The 26,723-nt window shown below is 41.2% G+C and overlaps 2 protein-coding genes and 1 long non-coding RNA gene across 3 annotated transcripts in view; 2 read left to right on the forward strand and 1 right to left on the reverse strand.

Moving 5' to 3' along the window:
- Positions 1-10,347: 10,347 nt before the first annotated feature.
- LOC124009920 (transmembrane protein 70, mitochondrial-like) lies at positions 10,348-13,137 on the forward strand. Its single transcript, XM_046322173.1, has 3 exons — positions 10,348-10,625; positions 12,267-12,378; positions 12,491-13,137. The coding sequence occupies exons 1-3, from the start codon at positions 10,443-10,445 to the stop codon at positions 12,937-12,939; spliced, it is 744 nt and encodes a 247-aa protein (XP_046178129.1). The 5' UTR covers positions 10,348-10,442; the 3' UTR covers positions 12,940-13,137.
- A 256-nt stretch (positions 13,138-13,393) lies between these two features.
- Positions 13,394-18,578, forward strand: LOC124010180. The gene is made up of 4 exons (XR_006834378.1): positions 13,394-13,443; positions 13,970-14,025; positions 14,208-14,311; positions 17,550-18,578. It is a non-coding gene; the product is annotated as an uncharacterized LOC124010180 (long non-coding RNA).
- A 3,465-nt stretch (positions 18,579-22,043) lies between these two features.
- Positions 22,044-26,723, reverse strand: part of LOC124010039 (junctophilin-1-like) — a 29,024-nt gene continuing 24,344 nt past the window's right edge. Inside the window, exon 6 of the mRNA XM_046322360.1 lies at positions 22,044-26,605. The gene's annotated coding sequence lies outside the window, so the exon portion shown is untranslated. The remainder of the gene's footprint in view (positions 26,606-26,723) is intronic.

Genomic DNA, 26,723 nt, shown 5'->3' on the forward strand with positions numbered 1-26,723 from the left:
TGCTTGCAGAGTGGTCCTCAAGATTCTCTCTTTAAATGTCATGGACATTTTCAATAATAAGGTGAATAGACTAGACATATACAGTATGAGGACAAATAACATTTTTGGGGGGAGGGGGAAATGTGTTACATTCCCTATCGAATGATACTGTGTAGTAGGCTCTATCTAGGAACTGTATAACCAAGTTCATCATGGCGAGCGCTCAATTCAGTGATAATCAATCAATCACTGGCTGTTATCAAAATCACAAATTCATAAAACAGCAATGAACCAAGGATATGGTTAAGGGGAGATCCTTTGGTGATGATTGAACAGTGAACAGAAAATATAGTTTACCAAGGTACCAATTACTTCACATTGGGAGAAGTTAAGCTAAACTGAACTACCATTAAGAAAAATATAGTTTACTTGACTAAAGTTACTTTGAAAAAGTAGTTCACTACATCCAAACTACTTTGTAAAAAAATATCATATGTAAATATGAAATGTCCTAGACTACAAATTGCAAGAACAGATCACTTTGGGGTCATATGTTAACAGAATGTCTAATTTAGCTTATTAAAGGAGCTACATTTAGAAATTGTGCACTGTATTTGCAGAACATGTTCATAGCATATCTGCAGTAATAATGGAATGATACTGGTTCACAATATTTTTCACCAAAAAAATGTATTTTGGGCCAATACAAAACCGCAGTCTAAAATGCAGACTGTGTATTTGACAACAACAGCCAGACCGGTGAATAGTGTAAGGTATCATTGTACTATCTAAATTACTGTGAAAAAAAACATTTTTACAGCTGTTTGAAGTTGGTGGATGAAACTGAAAGTAAAATAGTCTCCACCATGATTTCCGGGATCCTTAGGACGTAACCACCATTGGTCCTTGCTATCTGGAAACCTTGGGAAGTCGAATAGCACTAACCTCTCCACCTGTGTTTCCGGAAATGAGGTCCAGCGGCTCCGTACCGAGGGTGTAATGCAATAGCGGAGCCTTCAGAGGCTAAATTGAACTCTGTACCGCATCGCCGTTGTAACAATGTGGAGGGGCTCTTTATAGCTCCGTATAGCTCCGCATTTACATGATTGGTTGATGGTAGGTGGGGGCTGTATGTTCTGTGTAAACACAAACTCACTTCCTTGACAACTTCATTCACAACAGCTCTACGAAGCGTAAGTATGAATGCCCTAACTTCTGCAGAGGCTGCATCTAAAAGCTGTACGGCCAATGCAGACGCCAGTATGACCATAAATCGGCTTTAAGTGTTGTTGCAATTCACCTAGCTTCCACATGGGTGAGACATTCGACATGTAGCACCTTTAAACACAAAATCAATGTTTCAAATGAGAATTGGGCAGATCTGAAAATGCCTGCTTCACCCATATTTTATTTCCGCAAAGAAAAGTAGTGTGTAGTTCTAGTAGTTAGTTACACCGCTACATGATAAAAAGTTTTTAACTACTGAAAACACTACAAGGTTAAACTACCAACTACCTGGTATGATGTTACATTGATCAGTTTAAAGCCATTATTTTAGCATTTTGACCAAAGTCAGCCTTTAAAGTAACTGTCCAGTATTTCCAAATTTCTATGAAATATGACCTATAAATAATTACAATGTGAGTGAAATAATTTTCCTTCCCAAAAGTGGTAATTATGTTTCTATGAAACTCTGATCGGTTGTTTTGGGCCCAGGCCCGCAGAGCTTTCCTAGTACTCACTCCGTCAATTTCAGTCAGAAAATAGAAAGTGACATATCATATCGAGCTAAAATCTTACTGCTGGCAATGTCATAAGAATGCCCCCGCAAACATAAAACATGATAAAATGACCCTAGAGCTTGAGTTAAGATTTCAGTAATTAAAACTAATTTTAGCCATTTTCGCACAGTGAGGTACTACCTAGTGGACAAGCTGGGAATCAGACATGAGATCTGATTATATCAGTGAAAAAGTTACTTCAGCTTTCTCCTCATATGTATATCATTCCTGTAAGAAAAAAATAAAAGGCACAAGCCCTGCTCTTTTAGGGTTGGGTTCCTATGGGAATTTGCACATGTTTTGAGCACCATATATATATTTTTTTAATAGTAATTGGTGACAAATACGTAATAAAGTATTTGTCCACTTTCAGATTTTCTCTATTTTTGTATCTTTTTGATACTGAATTGTTACCATTCTTGCATGCAGAACGGTTTTAACTGTTCAAGTCCTGCCACAACATTTCAATTGGGATTAGGTCTGGACTTTGACTAGGCTATTCCAAAACTTCAAATGTGTTGCTTTTTAAACATGTTCATGTACAGTAGACTTGATTGTGTGTTTTGGATCATTGTCTTGCTGCATAAATGGTACCAAGCTAACATATGGATTGTCATACCATGGATAATTTAGCTATTTCATGATGAATATTAAAACCCTTTAGGTATAAAAAAAGAAATACATATTTTTGGGGATAAAATATTTAATTTGGCCTTTTACTACTAGACAATACCGGTTGTCGTGTCTTTGGCATCATTAAAGTGAAGACTTATTCTATCAAATCAATTCTCTGTAATTATTATTACGTGATTAAACTAATCATGTAAATGTAATTAACTAGGAAGTCGGGGCACCAAGGAAAATATTCAGATTACAGAGTTATAATTTTCCTAATTATAACTTTTCAGATGTTTTAATATCTGATTAAATAGTCTTCTAATTAATGAATCATTCTTTACCTCACGTTAGTCTCATTCTTAATAATTTATTTACTAACTAACTAAATAATCACAGAAATGCAAAAAAAACAAACAAAGTAGATATGGTTACAAGGTAGGGGATGATAGGGGATGTGCCCTAGTGGGTTAAACTGGTATGACGGCTTGGTAGACAAAGGGACTGAAGGTCGCGATAGACAAAAGACACTATACAGTTGATAATTATATTAATTGAAATGCCAATCCTTTGCACATGAACGCTCACTCATTCGGGAATAATTGCAATCAAGATATATATTTACGCTCAGTGTGTCGTCGTGATCTCTGTTGGAATCGTCAGTCTTTCTGTTGAAAAGTTCATCTGAACTTCTCTTTGCGTCCCTGGAGTCTTTCGTGGTTAGAATGGATACTACAGAGTCCCATTCAGAAATGTTCTTGTAGATAGATGTTTCGGCAGGTTGTCGGTCTTCGCATTCCAGGTCAACATAAATTCTAGCTGCAGACTAGTAATTAGCATCGAAGATTTCCTCTTATTCTGTTGGTATCGATAGTCTCAGAGTTGAACCATTTCCACCAGTGTAGCCAATGCTCCACGTGGTTCAACAATCGTTACAACATTAGCTCCCTCAGATGACCGAGGTAATCGAGGTATGCATGGTCTGAAGTGGGCTTCTCTAGGTGGGGGTTTGATTTGGAACAGCAGAAAAGGCTGTCCCATGATGCCAGATTGATGTCTGTGCTCATGGGGGTGGCCCAATGACTTAGTGAAAGTTTAAACAGAAATACAATTCTCTCACATTAACGGTTTAAAATCACATTGCACAATTTCACAAATAGTTTCATCTTTACTAATTCATTTTATACAATAATTAGATGCATGCCTCAGAATGGAGGCTCCTGTATAAGCAGAGTTATGGTAATGTGGCTGTATTGTCTTTCCTGAGTTCACAATCATAAAACAAAATGGACTGGTCGTAGCTGGATTCTCCACCGACCGTTTACGCCTTCTAACAAAACATGGACAATGTTCAGTTCTCAAGTTCTGTGATGTAGAAGAAGTTCCTTTGTTCTACTGTGAACCCTCTCTCTCTATACTGCATGAGGGAGAGAGTCTCCTCCAGGAATTTACAACCTGAGATAACAGAGCCTGGGTGTAGGGGGAAGAGAGAGGTGGTGAGAGAGAGTTGGTGCTTGCTATATCCAAAGAGGGCCACATCATGACACAGTCAGAAGTTACACTTACTCATTCCAGGGTTTTTCTTTATTTTTACTATTTTCTACATTGTAAAATAATAGTAAAGAAATCAAAACTATACAATAACACATATGGAATCATGTAGTAACCAAAAAGTGTTCAACAAATCAAAATATATTTGAGATTTGAGATTCTTCAGTGGCCACCCTTTGCCTTGATGACAGCTGTGCACACTCTTGGTATTCTCTCAACCAGATTCATGAGGTACTCACATGGAATGCATTTCAATTAACAGGTGTTGTTACAAGTAAATTTGTGGAATTTCTTTCCTTCTTAATGCGTTTGAGCCAATCAGTTGTGTTGTGACAAGGTACTGTAGGGGTGGTATACAGAAGAAAGCCCTATTTGGTAAAAGACCAAGTCCATATTATGGAAAGAGCAGCTCAAATAAGCAAAGAGAAACAACAGTCCATCATTACTTTAAGACATGAAGGCCAGTCAATGCGGAAAATTTCAAGAACTTTAAAAGTTTCTTCAAGTGCAGTCGCAAAAACCATCAAGCGCTATGATGAGGATCGCCACAGGAAAGGAAGACCCAGATTTACCTCTGCTGTATACCAACATGTGTCGTCAGGTGAGTTGAAGGCTTCCAAACCTCACTCCAATGATCAGGAAAATGCCTGAGATGACTCTGGTCGGTTCCGTCTGTGGTATCAGGCTGGGGGAAGAAGGAGTTGAATTCTGTCAAAGTACCCATAAGTGGACTTGTCAAGATTTTTTGTGTGTCTGCTGCCCTGAGGGAGAAGGCACTACGCAATTTGTGACTCGGACCGAGAGCGGTGTCTTGCTTTGCTCTCCGGAGCAAAGCGCCACTGAAAGGAGTAATAACTGGGGTGGCGTTGAGTTGAGGTGGATCGACTGAAGTTTAGGATCCCCGGGTGTCTGTGATGCATGGGAGACTAAGGAGACCCTGTCTGTCCTTCTGAGTTTTGCAGGATAAAGTCATGCTAGGGTATATAAGTTATCCCATGAGAGCTTTTGTTCCGAACCCACTACCGCGTTTCAGATGCCAAGTTTATGGTCATGTTGCAGAAATATGTAGGTGGGAGATTCTGTTGTTTTAGAGGTGTGCAGGAGGGCATGGGACAAAGAAGTGTATAGTTTCGGTGGAAGAAGTGTAGTACATTTACATTTACATTTAAGTCATTTAGCAGACGCTCTTATCTAGAGCGACTTACAAATTGGTGCATTCACCTTATGACATCCAGTAGAACAGTCACTTTACAATAGTGCATCTAAATCTTAAAGGGGAGGGGGGGTGAGAAGGATTACTTATCCTATCCTAGGTATTCCTTAAAGAGGTGGGGTTTCAGGTGTCTCCGGAAGGTGGTGATTGACTCCGCTGTCCTGGCGTCGTGAGGGAGTTTGTTCCACCATTGGGGGGCCAGAGCAGCGAACAGTTTTGACTGGGCTGAGCGGGAACTGTACTTCCTCAGTGGTAGGGAGGCGAGCAGGCCAAAGGTGGATGAACGCAGTGCCCTTGTTTGGGTGTAGGGCCTGATCAGAGCCTGGAGGTACTGAGGTGCCGTTCCCCTCACAGCTCCGTAGGCAAGCACCATGGTCTTGTAGTGGATGCGAGCTTCAACTGGAAGCCAGTGGAGAGAGCGGAGGAGCGGGGTGACGTGAGAGAACTTGGGAAGGTTGAACACCAGACGGGCTGCGGCGTTCTGGATGAGTTGTAGGGGTTTAATGGCACAGGCAGGGAGCCCAGCCAACAGCGAGTTGCAGTAATCCAGACGGGAGATGACAAGTGCCTGGATTAGGACCTGCGCCGCTTCCTGTGTGAGGCAGGGTCGTACTCTGCGGATGTTGTAGAGCATGAACCTACAGGAACGGGCCACCGCCTTGATGTTAGTTGAGAACGACAGGGTGTTGTCCAGGATCACGCCAAGGTTCTTAGCGCTCTGGGAGGAGGACACAATGGAGTTGTCAACCGTGATGGCGAGATCATGGAACGGGCAGTCCTTCCCCGGGAGGAAGAGCAGCTCCATCTTGCCGAGGTTCAGCTTGAGGTGGTGATCCGTCATCCACACTGATATGTCTGCCAGACATGCAGAGATGCGATTCGCCACCTGGTCATCAGAAGGGGGAAAGGAGAAGATTAATTGTGTGTCGCCTGCATAGCAATGATAGGAGAGACCATGTGAGGTTATGACAGAGCCAAGTGACTTGGTGTATAGCGAGAATAGGAGAGGGCCTAGAACAGAGCCCTGGGGGACACCAGTGGTGAGAGCGCGTGGTGAGGAGACAGATTCTCGCCACGCCACCTGGTAGGAGCGACCTGTCAGGTAGGACGCAATCCAAGCGTGGGCCGCGCCGGAGATGCCCAACTCGGAGAGGGTGGAGAGGAGGATCTGATGGTTCACAGTATCGAAGGCAGCCGATAGGTCTAGAAGGATGAAAGCAGAGGAGAGAGAGTTAGCTTTAGCAGTGCGGAGCGCCTCCGTGATACAGAGAAGAGCAGTCTCAGTTGAATGACTAGTCTTGAAACCTGACTGATTTGGATCAAGAAGGTCATTCAGAGAGAGATAGCGGGAGAGCTGGCCAAGGACGGCACGTTCAAGAGTTTTGGAGAGAAAAGAAAGAAGGGATACTGGTCTGTAGTTGTTGACATCGGAGGGATCGATGTTTCAATTGTGGGGGTGGCCTTGTTGCTGGGGATCAGAAATGTCCTGTGTGAGTGAGACAGGTTGAAGTTTTCAGGGTGAAAGCAGTGAGCAAAGTGTCATATGCTGAGGCAGTGAGGAAAGTTGAAAATAGTGTGAAAACGGTGAGTGAGCCTGAGAGGATCCAGTGAGTAGTAGGCCAGTACAGAGTCACCCGAACAGTTTGCTCTTCGCAACAAATAATCTAGTCTGTCGGAAAAGCACACAATGAAGAAGAATATTGTTAGGTTGGAGTCATAAGCATCTCGTCATTATATCCAGTATCTCTGATATTGCTGCTTCATACAGGAAATCCTGTGCGTAAACAAGGATGTTTTTTTCGGTGCCTTGTTTGCGGTCTCAAAGAAGATGGAGGAATTGGGTAAAGTGGAATTGGTTAGAGTGACCAGGAGCAGTATGAGGTTGCTTTTGTGTGTGTCAAAAGTGCAAAAGGAGAACGCTCTGTGGCTCAACAAGATGTTGACATAAGATGTGGAAAGCTTTGATTTTCACATTTGGGCACCAGTTAAAGGTGTAACCTCCGGTGTCTCGCTGGACATAAAGGCTGTGAGGTTTAGGGATAAAGCCAAGCCCCCCCCTCCATATTACAACCTATTTATTGTGATAATTGAGTTGTTTGCTCTCTAACCAGTTAATTCATATGTCTTGAGACCGTGATATAGAGGCCTAAAGGCAGAGACAATAAGAAGACACAGTGGCAGAATAAAATCAACCACACCTTTGTTTTATCACAAAACCGGATAGCTACCATTGTCCAGTGAAGTTCACAAAGCATATTGCATGTACAGTAAGAGACAGTTACATGACCTACAGCATGGCCAAGAAAGTTAATGTTTACGACATTTTCGGACTACTAAACAACTATTGATTTAGAAGAGAGAGAGAAGAGAGTTACCAAAAGTCGCAAAGAAAACAGGAGCTGCCTCCCCTATTCAACAACCCTTTCAACTTCAACATCATCAAGTCACCTCTGCTTAGTCTAATACAGTAACAAAAGATCACCAAAACAATTTAGTCCAATCAACGTAAGATAAATATGATGTGGCTGTCCATGGTTCTGATTTGTGTGTGAGTGTGCGTGCGTGCGTGCGTGCAGGTTGAAAAACATGTTGACTCTCCCTACTTGTAGAGAAACGCCAATGCCATCCTCATCTCTTTCATGTTGCTGAAACGGTCTATCACTCTGTCATACAGTACAAGCTTTTATTTTATGTGGTCCTAGGCTACCTGGCTAAATGCTTGCTCACTAGCCTAACCTCCATTCATGAGCAACATTAGCTAGTTAACAATAGCCTTCTACATCTAGCTACATATTGAACTTACATCCACTCAGACCAGGGGCACAACAATGTATGAATTCATGGTTGGATCAGCATCACCGTTATAATCATTTGCCAGTGCGGAGAATTAAGTAAAACCACAAGTGGCAATCCCTATATACCCTATCTACTTCCATGGCTAATTTAGGAAAGGGACAATTTTAGCAAGCTGGCTAGCTAGCCACCGGAGGACAACGGCACAATGAGATGCAACAATGAAAGTTTTTTCTGTCAATGACTTATGCACTCAATGGGATTTGATAGGAGTGATGCCAAATCCAAGCTGGCTTCCCTTGACACATTTTTTTGTACGCCAGGATCATTCACAGTTGATCTCGCTCAGTTTAGGTCAATGCTGATTGGCAAATTTGTATTATTTATTTTTTTGTCAAGGGAGGAAAACACACTGCCCTTTCACACCTGGACAAAAGGAACACCTACGTGAGAATGCCATTCATTGACTACAGCTCAGCGCTCAACACCATAGTGCCCTCAAAGCTCATCACTAAGCTAAGGACCCTGGGACTAAACACCTCCCTCTGCAACTGGATCCTGGACTTCCTGACATGCCGCCCCCAGGTGGTAAGGGTAGGTAAACAACACATTCGCCATGCTGATCCTCAACACGGGGGCCCCTCAGAGGTGCATGCTCAGTCCCTTCCTGTACTCCCTGTTCACTCATGACTGAATGGCCAGGCACGATTCCAACACCATCATTAAGTTTGCCGATGACACAACAGTGGTAGGCCTGATCACTGACAACAATGAGACAGCCTATAGGGAGGAGGTCAGAGACCTGACCGTGTGGTGCAAGAACAACAACCTCTCCATCAACATGATCAAGACAAAGGAGATAATTGTGGACTACAGGAAAAGGAAGACTGAGCACGCCCCCATTCTCTTCGACGGGGCTGTACTGGAGCAGGTTGAGAGCTTTAAGTTCCTTGGCGTCTACATCACCAACAAACTAACATGGTCCAAGCATACCATGACAGTCGTGAATAGGGCGGGCACAACAAAACCTATTCCCCCCCAGGAGACTGAAAAGATTTGGCATGGGTCCTCAGATCCTCAAACGGTTCTACAGCTGCAACATCGAGGGTTACATCAGTTGGTCTGCCTCCGACCGCAAGGCACTACAGAGGGTAGTGCATATGGCCCAGTACATCACTGGGGCCAAGCTTCCTTCCATCCAGCACCTCTATACCAGGCGGTGTCAGAGGAAGGCCTTAATAATTGTCAAAGACTCCAGCCACCCCAGTCATAGACTGTTCTCTCTACTACCACATGGAAAGCAGCAGCGGAGCGCCAAGTCTAGGTCCAAGAGGCTTCTAAACAGCTTCTACCCCCAAGCCTTAAGGCTCCTGAACATCTAATAAAATAGCTACCCAGATGATTTGCATTGCCCCCCCCCTTTTTTACGCTGCTGCTACTCTCTGTTATTATCTATGCATAGTCACTTTAACAACTTTACTTACATGTACATATTACCTCAGTTACCTTGACTAACCGGTGCCCACACACATTGACTCTGTACCAGTACCCCCTGTATTGATATAGGATGTTGATATTTTACTGCTGCTCTTCAATTATTTGTTACTTTTAAGGTATTTTTCTTAAAGCTGCATTGTTGGTTAAGGGCTTGTAAGTAAGCATTTCACTGTAAGGTCTACTACACCCGTTGAATTCGGTGCATGTGACAAATACAATTTGATTTGATTTATGCGGTGAGACAGTATGTACAGAAGCCGCTGCAGTGTTAAAATTGTAAAAGGTTTGGACATGTGAAAAGTGTTTGTCTAAGGAAAAAAAGATGTAGTAGTTGAAGAGTCAGATGAAGCATGTTGTTGTAATTGTCATGGGAATCATATTCCCGAGTTCCCGGTGTTCCCTGTACGGATGAAGGAGGTCGCAGTAGCTAGGATCAGGCCAACCAGCAAGTCTTCTATGCGGAGGCAGTGAAAATACCTGAAGGAGTGAGTAGAGAGGAGATGGTAGTGGATGTCCCACAGTCTGCAGTGAATGCCATGCAGGAGAAGGATCCCGACACACTAATAGTGAAGAAGGTGGACTTTGTTGTGTTTATAGCTCTCGTGATAAATTGCACTAGTTAAACTTAGAAAACATCAAAGAAGCTAGACATCATTGTGAAGGCAACAAATCGATTTCTGGATCTCCAGGACTTTATAGGCGAAACTTTTTTTTTAAAATTCAGGGTACTATTGTGAATTTGTTTATTTATTTATTCGTTTTTTTGGGGGGGGGGGATAATTAGCATGAATTTGTTCATCCAAAACATATTTTGTTTTTGTAGTATTTTTTCTAACCCGTACAGTAGGTGGCAGCAAAACACCGTATTAGTGCAGTCTGCCAATAAACCTCAGAGAAGAATCCTGTGCGTACCACTGCCACAGAAGAAGAAAGGGGCGGGGGTTAATAATAGTGCTGTTGTGCATGCTGTTAGCAAAGAAGCTACCAAAGTGGCTTAAATTTATGATTGTATAATGTTTCAGCATTACTTTGCACGTGGATTACGTACTGCTATTTCTCAAACGTTTAGTATACAATTTGCTGCCCTCCGAAATGGGAGACCTGCTACTCACGCGTGTAGAAGGCTGCCAATGAAGACCAAAGGGTATTTGAATCACGCTGCCAAAAGGTCGTTTCTCAATGATGCGGCTAAAAAGGTATTTGGCTTTATTTTGTCCTCACTTGTCTGGTAGATAGTTATACTTCCAGTCCTGGGATATATGCCCTATTATGCTAGTTACGTAGGTTTCTTTTGGCTGAAAGAAGCTATGTTAGCTAACTAGCTAGCCTAGTGGCTCTGCGTTCGATAGTTCTACACTCGATAGTTCTACACTCGATAGTTCGACACTGCGTTCGATAGTTCTATATATGATTTACATGCTCCTGACCAAACCGGACGCGCGCATGTTGATTTTGTACAGCCGCACCAGACACGATCAGCACATGCATGTTGAAATATCAAACTAAACTCTGAATCAATTGTAATAATTTGAGGACAGGTCGAAAAGCATTCAACTTTGATGGCAATTTAGCTTGCTAGCAAATTTGTCCTGGGATTGGGTTGTTGGGTTGGGTTGTTATTTTACCTGAAATGCACAAGGTCCTCTACTCTGACAATTATTCCACAGATTAAACGGTAAACTGAATTCCTTTATCGTCATCTCTCCTCCTTCCCCAGGCTTCTATTTTTATTTTGGACTTTATTTGGCGGTTGGCAACCAACTTTAAGGTGCATTACAACTAGAGGTCGACCGATTATGATTTTTCAACACCGATACCGATTATTGGAGGTCCAAAAAAGCCGATATTGATTTAGAAAAGAAAAAATGTATTTGTAATAATGACAATTACAACAATACTGAATTAACACTTATTTCATAAAAGCCAATGAGTTTGGAGAGGCCGGACTTGCAGTTCAGCATCACAAATAGGACATATTTTTATTTTAGCACTTGGCCATGTCATGCTTGCTGTCGTGTGCACGCAATGACTGAATAGCATGTATGTGTACATTTATTTTTGCAACGTGCATCTGACGCTAGCGGTGTGGTCAGCATGTTATTCAATCATTGGGTCTATTTGTGATGCACTGTAAGTCTGGCCTCTCCCATCTCCTCATTGTTTTTTAGGAGCATATACCCACGCGGGTGATTGAAAGGCGAACTGAAGTCCACATCCAGGCCAGTTGGTGGTGGTAATGCACCTTAAAGTTGGTTGCCAACCGCCATATAAAGCCAGAAGAATCCTGAAGGAGTTGAGATTCCTAGAAATTAACTAGGTTTACCCTTTTAGTTGTGGATTAATTGTCATAGTAGATGACCTTGTGCATTTTAAGGTTAAATAACAACCCAATGTTTCTATCCCAGGACAAATTAGCTAGCAACAGCAAGCTAGCTAGTTAAATTGCCTTAAATGTTTAATGCTTTTCAACCTGTCCCCAAATTAATATAGTTGTTTCAGAGTTCATTTGGATATTTCAACCAGCGTGTCCTGTCTGGTGTGGGTGGACAAAATCAATATGCGAGCGGTGTGGTCAGGCATGATCTGCACTGGCCTGGTTGTGCAAGTGCATTAACTTTTGAAAGTGCGTTAGATTCAATTAATCTCTACAACCCCCTTGGCAAATTGCATTATGACATATTTGATCACACTCTGTAAAAGCTCATCTGAAAGGTAATTAAGAATTGGACCAAGTTCTTTTTAAAATGATATATTATTTGTTCTGGTCTAATTGTAGCAGTTAAAGGCATTGTATGGAAAGAAATGGCCTAGTTTCTCATTTGTCTGTCTCTGCCCAGGTACAGCCAGCCTCTGTACTACGGATGGTCTGCTGCTTCTCTACATCTTCCACAAACCACTCTGAGGAGGGGACGCTCATCTATTCAGGGAACCTCGGCAATTCTGTCCGAGGTATTACTTTAATCACCATAAACGATCTCTCATGATCGTCTCCTCATCAACATTTTTATCATCATTGAATAACTAGGCCTAAACAAGAATTGTATTTTTTTGTCTGTTGCAGGTGTGAAGATGTTCTCTTACACCAGTAGCGGGGCCAGCCTGTGTATGATGCCCTACATTCTTTTAAAGACTGGCATCAGCGTTCAGAGTCTTGTCCTGAAGGGGGCCTTCTGTGGTGTCATTGGTTTTTTCACATTCCTGACTCCCATCCTCCTCCACATCATCACCAAAGGCTATGTGGTTCGCCTGTACCACAACCATGACACTGACACGTACACAGCTGTCACCTACAACATCCTTCTGATGGAGAAAAAGACTGTGTTCCGTCAGAGTGAGGTCAAGATACCGGGTGTCAGCAAAATGTTCACCACGTTCTATGCCGACAAGAAGTCAATGCTTGTGAATCCGATGCTGTTCCCACTTCCTCATGACTATAACCACCTCATGGGTTACGACCAGCCCTTTTCATTTGATACGGAAGACTTGAATGGTAAACCTAATAAGAGTTAACGGATTTCTACAGATAATGCCAATTGCAGTCTGAACAGTTGAATGGAACATGTATGAGTATGTACGTCTTAGTTGTTAATGTAGGCTATAAATTATATGATATCAAAGAGAACCTTTGAGAGATGTTGGTTTCTTCCTTTCACTAGTAAGAGGTAATGTATAGACATGGAGTATATGAATAAAATGTGTTTAAACAAAGCTTATGGATTCATATTATCACTAAATATAAACTAAATTCACCTTGTGACATGACTTCCTTCTGCTTCAAACAATGCCTCTCTTCAGAAAAACTACCAGTATTCTGATGTTTTGAGAGCTTGGGCACTATCAAACAGTGTTGATTGCATGAAAACAGGAGACCGGGATTAAGTCAAACCATTGCAGAGTATCAACTTTACCATGATGTTTCAAATTCTGGGTACTATTTTGTTGTGTTTTTGCTGCTTCTGGACAGAAAATATAACTTTGCTCTTCAGAGAGTGTCAACCTGGTATACTTGGCATGGTAAGACCTTTTTATTTACTTATCTAGTGATCATATAGAGAAGAATGTAAAACATATATACTGAATTTAATCAGAACATTTTAGATAACTGTCTAGTATATCGCTGTGACTACGTATTAAGTACCAGAACTACTAGATGTCTGGAAATGTCATTACTTAAATTTCCTCTGATACTCGAATGTTTCTTGCTAAACACCTCTCTTTAGCCGTGTTGCATTCTTGACAGTTAAAACGATTTAGGACCAAACCCATAGCTAACAACCTTTTTTTTGGCTTTATTTTAACTCTGTGTTTCAATAGAGCCACAATGGTTTCGAGGTATGTGTCTGGTATAAAAATTGGAAGTAAATAGAACAAGTTATCCCAGAAGATTGCTTTTGCCTGGATCTGAAAATATGTAATCTCAAAGGAGGAATGTACCAGAAATATTCATATTCACCCACTATTCTAACTGTCAGAAATTATATGCTGTTAAATTTCACTTCTGGTGGGTGGTGTGACTAACAGATGGTCATCCTCTTTGCAGAATCTCTACATGATACTGTTCTCTTTTATCTCAGGGCCTATGATGTGTTGCCAAAAGTGAGTACAAGTCTTACTGTTGAAAACCAGATTCTTTTGTCTTCTAAAAATATACATATTTTAAAGACACACAGCTTTGCCTCCATGGTTAGTTTACCCTCACATTGTACTCCTCTGTGTGAAGGGCTTTAAGATATGTGAGTTTTAATAACGTGTTGTACATTTTATTTGCCTCATTACAGGGGAATTATGAGGTCTTCGTCGAAACTGTGGAATTCCGACGACAGCCAAACTGGAAAAATTGAAAGTCAACATTACAACTGAAGTGAAACAGGGGGAAACGCATGTGAGCGGAGCATGACATTCTCATGATTTGCATGTATTGGTGTTACTGTTAAACTGTAGTGTAATGTAAAATGGGTATAGACTGCTCAAAAAAATACAAGGGAACACTAAAATAACACATCCTAGATCTGAATGAATGACATATTCTTATTAAATACTTTTTTCTTTACAAAGTTGAATGTGCTGACAACAAAATCACACAAAAAATATAAATGGAAATCAAATTTATCAACCCATGGAGATCTGGATTTGGAGTCTCACTCAAAATTAAAGTGGAAAACCACACTACAGGCTGATCCAACTTTGATGTAATGTCCTTAAAACAAGTCAAAATGAGGCTCAGTAGTGTGTGTGGCGTCCACGTGCTTGTATGACCTCCTTACAACGCCTGGGCATGTTCCTGATGAGGTGGAGGATGGTCTCCTGAGGGATCTCCTCCCAGACCTGGACTAAAGCATCCTCCAACTCCTGGACAGTCTGTGGTGCAACGTGGCGTTGGTGGATGGAGCGAGACATGATGTCCCAGATGTGCTCAATTGGATTCAGGTCTGGGGAACGGGTGGGCCAGTCCATAGCATCAATGCCTTCCTCTTAGGCCTTCCTCCTACCCTCACCCCAGGTGGTGAGGGTAGGCAACAACATCTCCCCGCTGATCCTCAACACGGGGGCCCCACAAGGGTGCGTTCTGAGCCCTCTCCTGTACTCCCTGTTCACCCACGACTGCGTGGCCACGCACGCCTCCAACTCAATCATCAAGTTTGCGGACGACACAACAGTGGTAGGCTTGATTACCAACAACGACGAGACGGCCTACAGGGAGGAGGTGAGGGCCCTCGGAGTGTGGTGTCAGGAAAATAACCTCACACTCAACGTCAACAAAACTAAGGAGATGATTGTGGACTTCAGGAAACAGCAGAGGGAACACCCCCCTATCCACATCGATGGAACAGTAGTGGAGAGGGTAGCAAGTTTTAAGTTCCTCGGCATACACATCACAGACAAACTGAATTGGTCCACTCACACTGACAGCGTCGTGAAGAAGGCGCAGCAGCGCCTCTTCAACCTCAGGAGGCTGAAGAAATTCGGCTTGTCACCAAAAGCACTCACAAACTTCTACAGATGCACAATCGAGAGCATCCTGGCGGGCTGTATCACCGCCTGGTACGGCAACTGCTCCGCCTCAACCGTAAGGCTCTCCAGAGGGTAGTGAGGACTGCACAACGCATCACCGGGGGCAAACTACCTGCCCTCCAGGACACCTACACCACCCGTTGTTACAGGAAGGCCATAAAGATCATCAAGGACATCAACCACCCGAACCACTGCCTGTTCACCCCGCTATCATCCAGAAGGCGAGGTCAGTACAGGTGCATCAAAGCTGGGACCGAGAGACTGAAAAACAGCTTCTATCTCAAGGCCATCAGACTGTTAAACAGCCACCACTAACATTGAGTGGCTGCTGCCAACACACTGTCATTGACACTGACCCAACTCCAGCCATTTTAATAATGGGAATTGATGGGAAATGATGTAAATATATCACTAGCCACTTTAAACAATGCTACCTTATATAATGTTACTTACCCTACATTATTCATCTCATATGCATATGTATATACTGTACTCTACATCATCGACTGCATCCTTATGTAACACATGTATCACTAGCCACTTTAACTATGCCACTTTGTTTACTTTGTCTACACACTCATCTCATATGTATATACTGTACTCGATACCATCTACTGTATGCTGCTCTGTACCATCACTCATTCATATATCCTTATGTACATGTTCCTTATCCCCTTACACTGTGTAGAAGACAGTAGTTTTGGAATTGTTAGTTAGATTACTTGTTGGTTATCACTGCATTGTCGGAACTAGAAGCACAAGCATTTCGCTACACTTGCATTTAACATCTGCTAACCATGTGTATGTGACAAATAAAATTTGATTTGATTTGAAAGGAACCGCTGACACACTTCAGCCACATGAGGTCTAGCATTGTCTTGTGTTAGGAGGAACCCAGGGCCAACCGCACCAGCATATGGTCTCACAAGGGGTCTGAGGATCTCATCTCGGTATCTAATGGCAGTCAGGCTACCTCTGGCAAGCACATGGAGGGCTGTGCGGCCCCCCAAAGAAATGCCACCCCACACCATGACTGACCCACCGTCAAACCGGTCATGCTGGAGGATGTTGCAGGCAGCAGAACCTTCTCCACTGCGTCTCCAGACTCTGTCACGTTAGTCACATGTGCTCAGTGTGAACCTGCTTTCATCTGTGAAGAGCACAGGGCACCAGTGGTGAATTTGCCAATCTTGGTGTTCTCTGGCAAATGCCAAACGTCCTGCACGGTGTTGGGCTTTAAGCACAACCCCCACCTGTGGATGTCGGGCCCTCATACCACCCTCATGGAGTCTGTTTCTGACCGTTTGAGCAGACACATGCACATTTGTGGCCTGCTGGAGGTCATTTTGCAGGGCTCTGGCAGTGCTCCTCTTTGCACAAAGGCTGCTGCTGGGTTGTTGCCCTCCTACGGCCTCCTCCACATCTCCTGATGTACTGGCCTGTCTCCTGGTAGCGCCTCCATGCTCTGGACACTACGCTGACAGACACCGCAAACCTTCTTGCCCCAGCTCGCATTGATGTGCCATCCTGGATGAGCTGCACTACCTAAGCCACTTGTGTGGGTTGTAGACTCCGTCTCATGCTACCACTAGAGTGAAAGAACCGCCAGCATTCAAAAGTGACCAAAACATCAGCCAGGAAGCATAGGAACTGAGAAGTGGTCTGTGGTCACCACCTGCAGAACCACTTCTTTATTGGGGGTGTCTTGCTAATCGCCTATAATTTCCACCTGTTGTCTATTCCATTTGCACAACAGCATGTGAAATGTATTGTCAATCAGTGTTGCTTCCTAAGTGGACAGTTTGATTTCACAGAAGTGTGATTGACTTGGAATTACATTGTTGTTTAAGTGTTCCCTTAATTTGTTTTTGAGCAGTGTTTGTTTCCAGCAAAGTTGTTCAACTACTAGTTTATTGCAATGCTAATCCTGATGTGCCAGAGACCACAAGATAAGACACAAGTGCACATGGATGTTGTATTGTAAATATGTGGTGGTGGAGTAAGTGGCCTGAGGGAACACACTGAATGTGTCAGGTAAGTTGTTATGAGATGTAATGTCTTGTAGTATTTTAAACTGTATGTAATTGTTTTATGTTGCTGGACACCAGGAAAAGTAGCTGCTGCCTTGGCTAATGGGGATCCGTAATACATACAAATGCAAGACAACTAAGTAACTCAAGCTCTGAAAGCTCCTTCATGCCAACGAACACTATATTCAAGTCGGGATATTGAGTCACTAATGTACTATAAAGGATGTTTGACTACATCCACTAGGGTGCACTGTAAGTCAAGTGAAAAGAGGAACAAGCCCGTGTGGTATTCTACAATCATGAAACAAATAACATATCTTGTATGTAGCTAAGAAGCAAGTCATTCAGAAAATGTCTTGTTTCTTAAAAATAAAAAATACTTTGCTATTTGGACAAATCAATAAATACCACAAAAGGGACTTTTCATGACACCAGTTGAAGGCACTGGCAGGAACACATGGAAGTATTTTCAGCCTGTGAGGATCAGCCAGAAAGGAAAGCCACTATCCCCTCCCTGAATCCCAGCCTAACAGCCGGCCATTTTGGTCCTCCACTGTGACTCATGGGGATGCACATTATCAGCTGCTGAGTAGTGTCATTCATTGAGGAACTGATCTGATACAGATTTGATTTCTGTATGCGCTGCTCTAACCATACAAAGGAGGAGCAATACTTAGATATTAAACTCCAGCACACACCGTTTGTGACCTTTTTGATAAACTAATCAATTATAATCAGTTAAATTTGTTCATATGTTGCTGCAATGTTTGGTATGTTATACTGTGTGTGATTGCTAAGGAGCCTTGCCACAAATGTGAGTCATTTATTTAATTCAACAATGTTTTTGAGATCTGTTTTAAGAGCTAACATATCCCTGCTCTTGTTATGACATGATTTGCTAAGCAGTAGCTACAGCTCCTTTGTTAGTACAAATGATATTCAACATGTGTTTAGTTTCCTTTGGAGGGCTAGAGCCTTGGCCTAACAGGAGAATACATATGTAACTGAATTTTAAACTTGGTTGGGGCAATCCAACAATGTTTTTTATATATATATATATATATATATATATGCAGTATCAGTCAAAAGTTTGGACACCTACTCATTCAAGGGTTTTTCTTTATTTGACTATTTTCAACATTGTAGAATAACTGTGAAGACATCAACTATGAAATAATACATGTGTCATGTAGTAACCAGAAAAGTGTTAAAGATATATTTACATTTTCCGATTTTTCAAAGTAGCCACCCTTTGCCTTGACAATGATGCACACTCTTGGTGTTTTCTCAACCAGCTTCATGAGATAGTCACCTGGGATGCATTTCAGTTAATTTGTGGAATTGCTTTCCTCCTTAATGCGTTTGAGACCAAATCCATATTATGACAAGAACAGCTCAAATAAGGAAAGAGAAACAACAGTCCATCATTACTTTAAGACATGAAGGTCACTCAATTACGGAAAATGTCAAGAACTTTGAAAGTATCTTCAAGTGCAGTCGCTAAAACCATCAAGCACTATGATGAAACTGGCTCTCATGAGGACCGCCACAGCAAAGGAAGACTTACAGTTACCTCTGCTACAGAGGAGATGTTCATTAGATTTACCAGCCTCAGAAATAGAATCCCAAATAAATGCTTCAGAGTTCAAGAAACGGACACATCGTAGCATCAACTGTTCAGAGGAGACTGCGTGAATCAGGCCTTTGTGGTCGAAGTGCTGCAAAGAAACCGCTAATAAGAGACATGCTTGGGCCAAGAAACGCATACAATGGACATTTGACCGGTGTAAATCTGTCCTTTGGTCTGATGAGTCCAAATTTGACATTTTTGGTTCCAACCGCCATATCTTTGTGAGATGCAGAGTAAGTGAATGGAGGATCTCCACATGTGTAGTTCCCACCTTGAAGCGTGGAGGTGTGATGGTGTGGGTGTGCTTTGCTGGTGACACTGTTGGTGATTAATTTAGAATTCAAGGCACACACGTGGTCCTTCTGTAGCTCAGTTGGTAGAGCATGGTGCTTGTAACGCCAGGGTAGTGGGTTCGATCCCCGGGACCACCCATACGTAGAATGTATGCACATATGACTGTAAGTCGCTTTGGATAAAAGCGTCTGCTAAATGGCATATATTATTATTATTATATTATTATATTATTTATATTACTTAACCAGCATGGCTACCACAGCATTCTGCAGCGATACACCGTCCCACCTGTTTTTCTTTTTGCTTTGTAGGACTATCATTTATTTTTCAGCAGGACAATGACCCAACACCACACCTCCAGGCTGTGTAAAGGCTAGTTGACCAATAAGGAGAGTGATGCGTCAGATGACCTGGCCTCCACAATCACCCGAACTCAACCCAATTGAGGTGGTTTGGGATGAATTGGACCACAGAGTAAAGGAAAAGCAGCCAAGAAAGTGCTCAGCATATGTGGGAACTCCTCCAACTGTTGGAAAAGCATTCCAGGTGAAGCTGGTTGAGAGAATGCCAAGAGTGTGCAAAGCTGTCATCAAGGCAAAGGGTGGCTACTTTGAAGAATCTCATCTTTTTAACACTTTTGATTACTACATGATTCCATATGTGTTATTTCATAGTTTTTCATGTCTTCACTATTATTCTACAATGTAAAAAAGAAAAACCCTTGAATGAGTAAGTGTGTCCAATCTTTTGACTGGTACTATATATGAAGCCTGCCTTGGCTGTGAGGAACTTGACAGTGGATTTGAAGTGGTAGCTAGCAGCCCCGCCGGCAGCCAGTGGGTGGGTGCAATGTTGCGCTCCTGACAGGGAAGAGCAGGTGCCACCGTGCAGACGGGACGACCTCAGAGTTTTGACCCCCAGGGCCTATCAATCTCGCTCTATTGGAGAAAAGGGGGGGGGGGGGGGGTTGAAGTTTAATGGAGCAGAACAAGCATGCGAGTTGGGGGGTGAATGGGCTGGAGTGGGCAGGGTTAATTAAGGAGCCTCCCCAGGCCCCCAGAATGTATTACCAGCTGTAACGGCTGCCTTTTTGACCAGGGCGGAGAAGCAACTTTTTCCAAGGATGTTTTTGATGAAGTTGAGTTTTAAATGTGATGTGACTTTCAACACCTTCAACTAATGAATACATGTGAAATGTGTGTTATTTTCTATACTTTTAATATGATTTAAATGTATCTATTACCTTGAATAAATAAACAAATGCTTTAAACTTTGAGCAGAATGAGAATTGACACCGTTGACTTGGTGAAAAGTAAATGTGTCTGGTATCCCACACAAGAAGTGATGAAGTGTGTGTGTGTGTATAGTTGAAGATGTTTGGGGTTTGTCACTGTCTCCCATTCACATGCCAGCAATACGCCAGTAACTTACGCTGTTTGACCTTGGCTATTCCCACAAAAAGATCTCTGAAATTGCTCACAGACTATGCTTACGAACCCTTTTTGTTCGAGACTTCATCCGAGACCAAAGATCAGATGAGAACAGTACTTGGAGTAGATTAGTTAAGAGATTGTTGGATGGGAGGGCATTTGGAAATAAAATAACACCTGCGTAGGATTGTCTGAAACAGGTCTCCCAACTGTGTAAGAGCAATTATGTTTCTGGCATAAGTTAATAAATGCAATGCCAGAATCATCAAGAGTCCTGCTGCTTCTTTCCAGTTTCCATGTATACTTTTCACATCACATGTTCCTTGTGTAGCAAGGGGATGGAGTGTACATTCATGCAGGATTTGTTAAGGACATGTCAATCGTACTCCTGTTGTGATTTCAGTATGGTCAGTCAGGCTTATGCGTGGAGTAATGACTGTTGATAAAATTGAGGACAGTGGGGACAGAAAAATAGAATACTCAGTGTGAAACGTTTTAGTGCTTCAAAGCTTATGGACTCTCAGGAGGCTTTCTCCCCTAGAGGAACAGAAGAAGGAGTTGCCTTGGCTGCAATACATTCATTATATTGGTCTGTTTCCACTGAACCGCTGTCATTTACAGTGGTTGTCTGGAAACACAAAGAGAATGGAATAAAAACAGTTTGTCAGTGACCTTCCTTCCATTCACTGATACACACTACGATGTGAGCAGAGTACATACAGAAAGAAATCCGCAACCTCTTCCATTGCCTTCAAATGTGACACTCTCCCAGCAGCAGCTGTTGTACACTATTTTAGACTCGGGATAACCGCAGCAATCCCTGAGCCCTGGGCCAATTTTCACTCTGGGGGGGGGTTAGACTGCTCCTAATAAAATAGTACCCCTTCTGTACCAGCTTAAGCAAAGGGGAGTTCCCCCTATACTCTCGCCACCAACGTTAATAAGAAGTTAAATTATTTGAAGTAGTACATCAGTATGCTTGAGTAAAAACAATGGACCGCAATTCAAAACGCTACATCCAGGGTTTTGGAGTGAGAACAATAGAACATACAACGTTAACATGAAACTGAGTGGGATATCACTAACACCTGTATATATATGGTCAAATGATGTCTCTTTTCAGAAAGCCTCATTGCCTTCACTGATCCAACTTCTGATGGAATAAAGAAAGCTGCCCCCACACAAAATTGGACAGACAGAAAAAATGATGTAAACTTTCTTTTAATTGTTAATGGGGGGGAACAACTGCCCCAAAATCCATTAAAATCATTGTAGTTAGAAGATCATAAATATCAAAACTTGTTGTCCAATATAGCTTCATGCTGTTTTTGTATTCAGTGATGTTCTTTGTAAGCCTGGCAAAAGTTCATAAGTATTGAATTGATATTAAAATCACGAATTAAAAATATATCTATCAAATGGTAAGTTACATTTTCCAAAAGTTTACAGACTAGTTTTCCAAAACACATTTTAGAAAAATACAATCACACCTAAAAATTCTTACTTTGCCTTTAAAAAGTAACAACAGCTCGTCATTTTGGGCAAAACATTTTTTATGGAGCATCAGTAACAATTAGTAGAAAATAGCCTTATACATAGCTGTGTGCAAATACAGTTTAGACAAGAAAAATACATTATTGATCATTCATCGTGGTACTTTGAACGTTGCCTGTTCTCTTTAACGATGTGCTCTAAATGTTCTTTATGACTTTACATTCCGAGAAGTAGTAATAAACACATCTGGAGCCATTTTCCCTTCGGATGCTTTCTTCTTCCCATCTCACATACTCTCTGTGGCAGTCTATGACCAGACCTCTGTAAAACATCGCAATGTTACTGCCCTGAAATCCAACTAACACATCCTTCAACTCCTCATACCATACTCTTAGCATTGCTGCAATGAAAATGTTACCATAACCAGTGAAAATGCATCTCCTACACCTGCCAACAGTTAACCAAAATGTACGTGTTTATAAATATGAAACGTTTCATTCTATTTATTCAACTTTAGCTGAGAAAACAGAACATATATTTATTATTCAAAAATAAAAATAAATATTCATGCTTAGCTAACTAGGCACAAAGTAATAATAATATATTGACGACAAAATACAGTAATTAGACTTTCATATTTAAGACCCTCTCCTCTGTCTTCCCCAAAGTAAGCTGGAACATTCTAATGTTCTAACAGTCCTCACAGATACTCATCTCAACATTTAGCCAACCATTTATCTGAATGTACTCTATCTGAATGTATTCAACACACATAACAAGGTGTAATTGCAGAGAGGGGCTTTGAGCATTGGACTGCTTTCACAACGGTGCAAGTTAGTTAGTATGAGGTCCAGTGTTGTTGGGGTGTTGGCTCAGCCAAATTAAAAGACTCAAATATTAAGCAACAAATGTGACATTCATCAATCAACCCATGCACAAATAGTTTACTCATATATGACTAAATCAAATAGCTCCTCAACGATTTTCTACAAGACACAATTGCATATTCTACAAGACACAATTGCATATTTTCAAATTCAAATCAAACCAAACTAATCACGTTATTTTAATGTATTGTCTTCATGCGCCAATCTACTGTATATGCTATATTCACGTGGCAATAAATCAATGTCGGATGCCATATTTGCTACAAATTTGAACAAAAGAAAAAATCAAGTTGCCAAGTCATGCCTCCATTTGACAATGTACAGTTGCAAAATGTAAGCTTTTATCTCAAAACAATTTAGACTACAATTATAAAACATACAACGTTAACATGAAACTGAGTTGGACATCGTTGCTAATTGAACACTAACATCTGTATATCTATGGTCAAATGATGTCTCTTTTCAGATAGCCTCCTTGCCTTCACTGATCCAACTTCTGATGATGAACAAAAGAAAGCTGCCCCCACACAAAATTGGACAGACACAAAAAAAATGATGTAAACGTTATTTTAATTCTTAATGGGGGGGGAACAACTGCCCCAAAATCCATTAAAATCATTGTAGACAGAAGATCATAAATATCAAAACTCGTCGTCCAATATAGCTTCTTGTTGTTTATTTTATATTCAGTGATATTCTTTGTAAGCCTGGCAAAAGTTCATAAATATTGATTTGATATTAAAATCACGAATTAAAAATATCAAATGGTAAGTTACATTTTACCAAAATTTTACAGACTAGTTTTCCAAATACATTTTAGAAAAATACAATCACACCTAAAAAATACTTACTTTGCCTTTAAAAAGTAACAACAGCTCGTCATTTTGGGCAAAAAAAATGTATGGAGCATCAGGTACAATTAGTAGAAAATAGCCTTATACATAGCTGTGTGCAAATACAGTTTAGACAAGAAAAATACATTATTGATCATTCATCGTGGTACTTTGAACGTTGCCTGTTCTCTTTAACGATGTGCTCTAAATGTTCTTTATGACTTTACATTCCGAGAAGTAGTAATAAACACATCTGGAGCCATTTTCCCTTCGGATGCTTTCTTCTTCCCATCTCACATACTCTCTGTGGCAGTCTATGACCAGACCTCTGTAAAACATCGCAATGTTACTGCCCTGAAATCCAACTAACACATCCTTCAACCCCTCATACCATACTCTTAGCATTGCTGCAATGAAAATGTTACCATAACCAGTGAAAATGCATCTCCTACACCTGTCAACATGTTATCCAAAATGTACGCTTTTATAAATATAATACATTTCATTCTATTTATTCAACTTTAATTGAGAGAAAAAATACATTTATTATTCCAAAAATAAAAATAAATCTTCATGCTTAGCTAACTAGGCACAAAATAATATGAATAATATATTGACGACAAAATACAGTAATTAGACTTTCATATTTAAGACCCTTCCTCTGTCTTCCCCAAAGTAAACTGGAACATTCTAATGTTCTAACAGTCCTCACAGATACTCATCTCAACATTTAGCCAACCATTTATCTGAATGTACTCTATCTAAATGTATTCAACACACATAACAAGGTGTAATTGCAGAGAGAGGCTCTGAGCATTGGACTGCTTTCACAACGGTGCAAGTTAGTTAGTATGAGGTCCAGTGTTGTTGGGGTGTTGGCTCAGCCAAATTACAAGACTCAAATATTAAGCAAAAAATGTGACATTCATCAATCAACCCATGCACAAATAGTTTACTCATATATGACTAAATCAAACAACTCCTCAACAATATTCTACAAGACACAATTGCATATTTTCAAACCAAACTAATCACGTTATTCTAATGTATTCTCTTCCTGCGCCAATCTACTGTATATGTCATATTCATGTGTCAATAAATCAATGTCGGACGCCATATTTGCTACACATTTGAACAAAAGAAGAAGAAGTCAAGTCATTATGCCTCCATTTGACAATGTACAATGGCAAAATTAACCATTAAGCCTTTATCTCACAAAACAATTTAGACCACAAGTTGTTGGGGCCATTGATCCTTGATTGCACAATGAAAAAATAACAATATCTAACAAAGTGCAACCCACTTCCAAAACTACAGCCCTTTTGCTTTTTATGTTCAAATCAATCAAATTACAAACAACTCATTTGATGCAATATAAGGTCAGTGTGCAGAAAGAACAATGACTAGCTATGTTAACAAACCGTATCAGTGGCTGGTTAAAGATAGATACAAGTTGAATCAGGAGGAAAGTTATCCCATATCACCAGTTAGCCCTTAATCAGAAAATGAATGTCCATTTTTTTCAATCACAAATCAGTGTTGCTTAACTATGTAACCTCATACATTTGTGTTACATGCAGCCAGCCAATAAATAGCTGGTTAGTAAAAAACAAGCTGTTTAGTCAAAAGTTCATGCACAATCTGTGTTTGTATACTACTAAGATGCTTCAATTTCATATACATTACTCTCAAATTTGACATTGTAGAAATAACTGGAATTAAACATTTCAATGTCTTTCAAATGAGAACTGCTTTGTGTAGCATAGGCGTTAGGGAAATTCCTTTTGGATTTGAAGGATCTTTAAAAAAGTTTGAGAAATGCATGGACTAGACTTAAATAAATAAAACGCTCTCTTAATAATTTGTAATACCTAAGGTTAAACTAAGGAAAGAACACATGAAAAAATGAACAGTTACTAACAAATACACAAAACAAATGCACTTGAAACGGCCCACGCACAAGCATGTCCCAAAAGGAGAAGTTAGATAAGGCTGGGGAATGGAATAAGACTGGTGAGTGCGACTTAAAAAATAAATAAAAAATCTTATGTACCAAGTGAATATTATAGCAAATACAGAGACACACTCCCACGGCAGCAAATCCTGCCGAAACACATTCCTCTGGCAGCCTTGTGCACTGCCTCTACCCACTAAAACGTCAGATGGTAAAATAGTAAGGCAGCTGTTATCTTCCGTCAACTAAAAGTGCATCTCCGAACATATCCTGTCAAGCCCTCCCTCTCCCACCCCCCTCCACATTCCTCCTGACAGGGCAGATGGAGAGGCAACGCACTTGACTGGTAACAGCTTGGATCAGCAGATATTTCTTTTTGCTTTCGCAATGACTGCTTGCTTCAGATTTCACAGAACCTAAGCGTGTCACAAATCATCGCCAGCAAAACGGGGCAGCGTCGGGGCCGAATGGTCCTGTTCTCATCTTTCTCCGGTGTTTCACTCTATTTCCAGTCCTTCTTTGCCTGTGTCTGTGCCTGACCGGCGCCATTTTTAAAGGCCATTGACGCAACTGCAGAGATAGGGGCCTGCGCCACTAGTTTTGATGAGTTCCCTGAAGATTGAAAACATTAGGAGGGTCAATAGTTATGTTGAATCACATTCAGGCTTACTGTATCCTAATATTTAATGTAAAACTTGCAATTTACTCTTTAGGTAAACTTTTCTCTTAC

The sequence above is a fragment of the Oncorhynchus gorbuscha genome, linkage group LG22 (genome assembly GCF_021184085.1).
Source record: "Oncorhynchus gorbuscha isolate QuinsamMale2020 ecotype Even-year linkage group LG22, OgorEven_v1.0, whole genome shotgun sequence".
In the NCBI taxonomy this organism is placed as follows: Eukaryota; Metazoa; Chordata; class Actinopteri; order Salmoniformes; family Salmonidae; genus Oncorhynchus; species Oncorhynchus gorbuscha.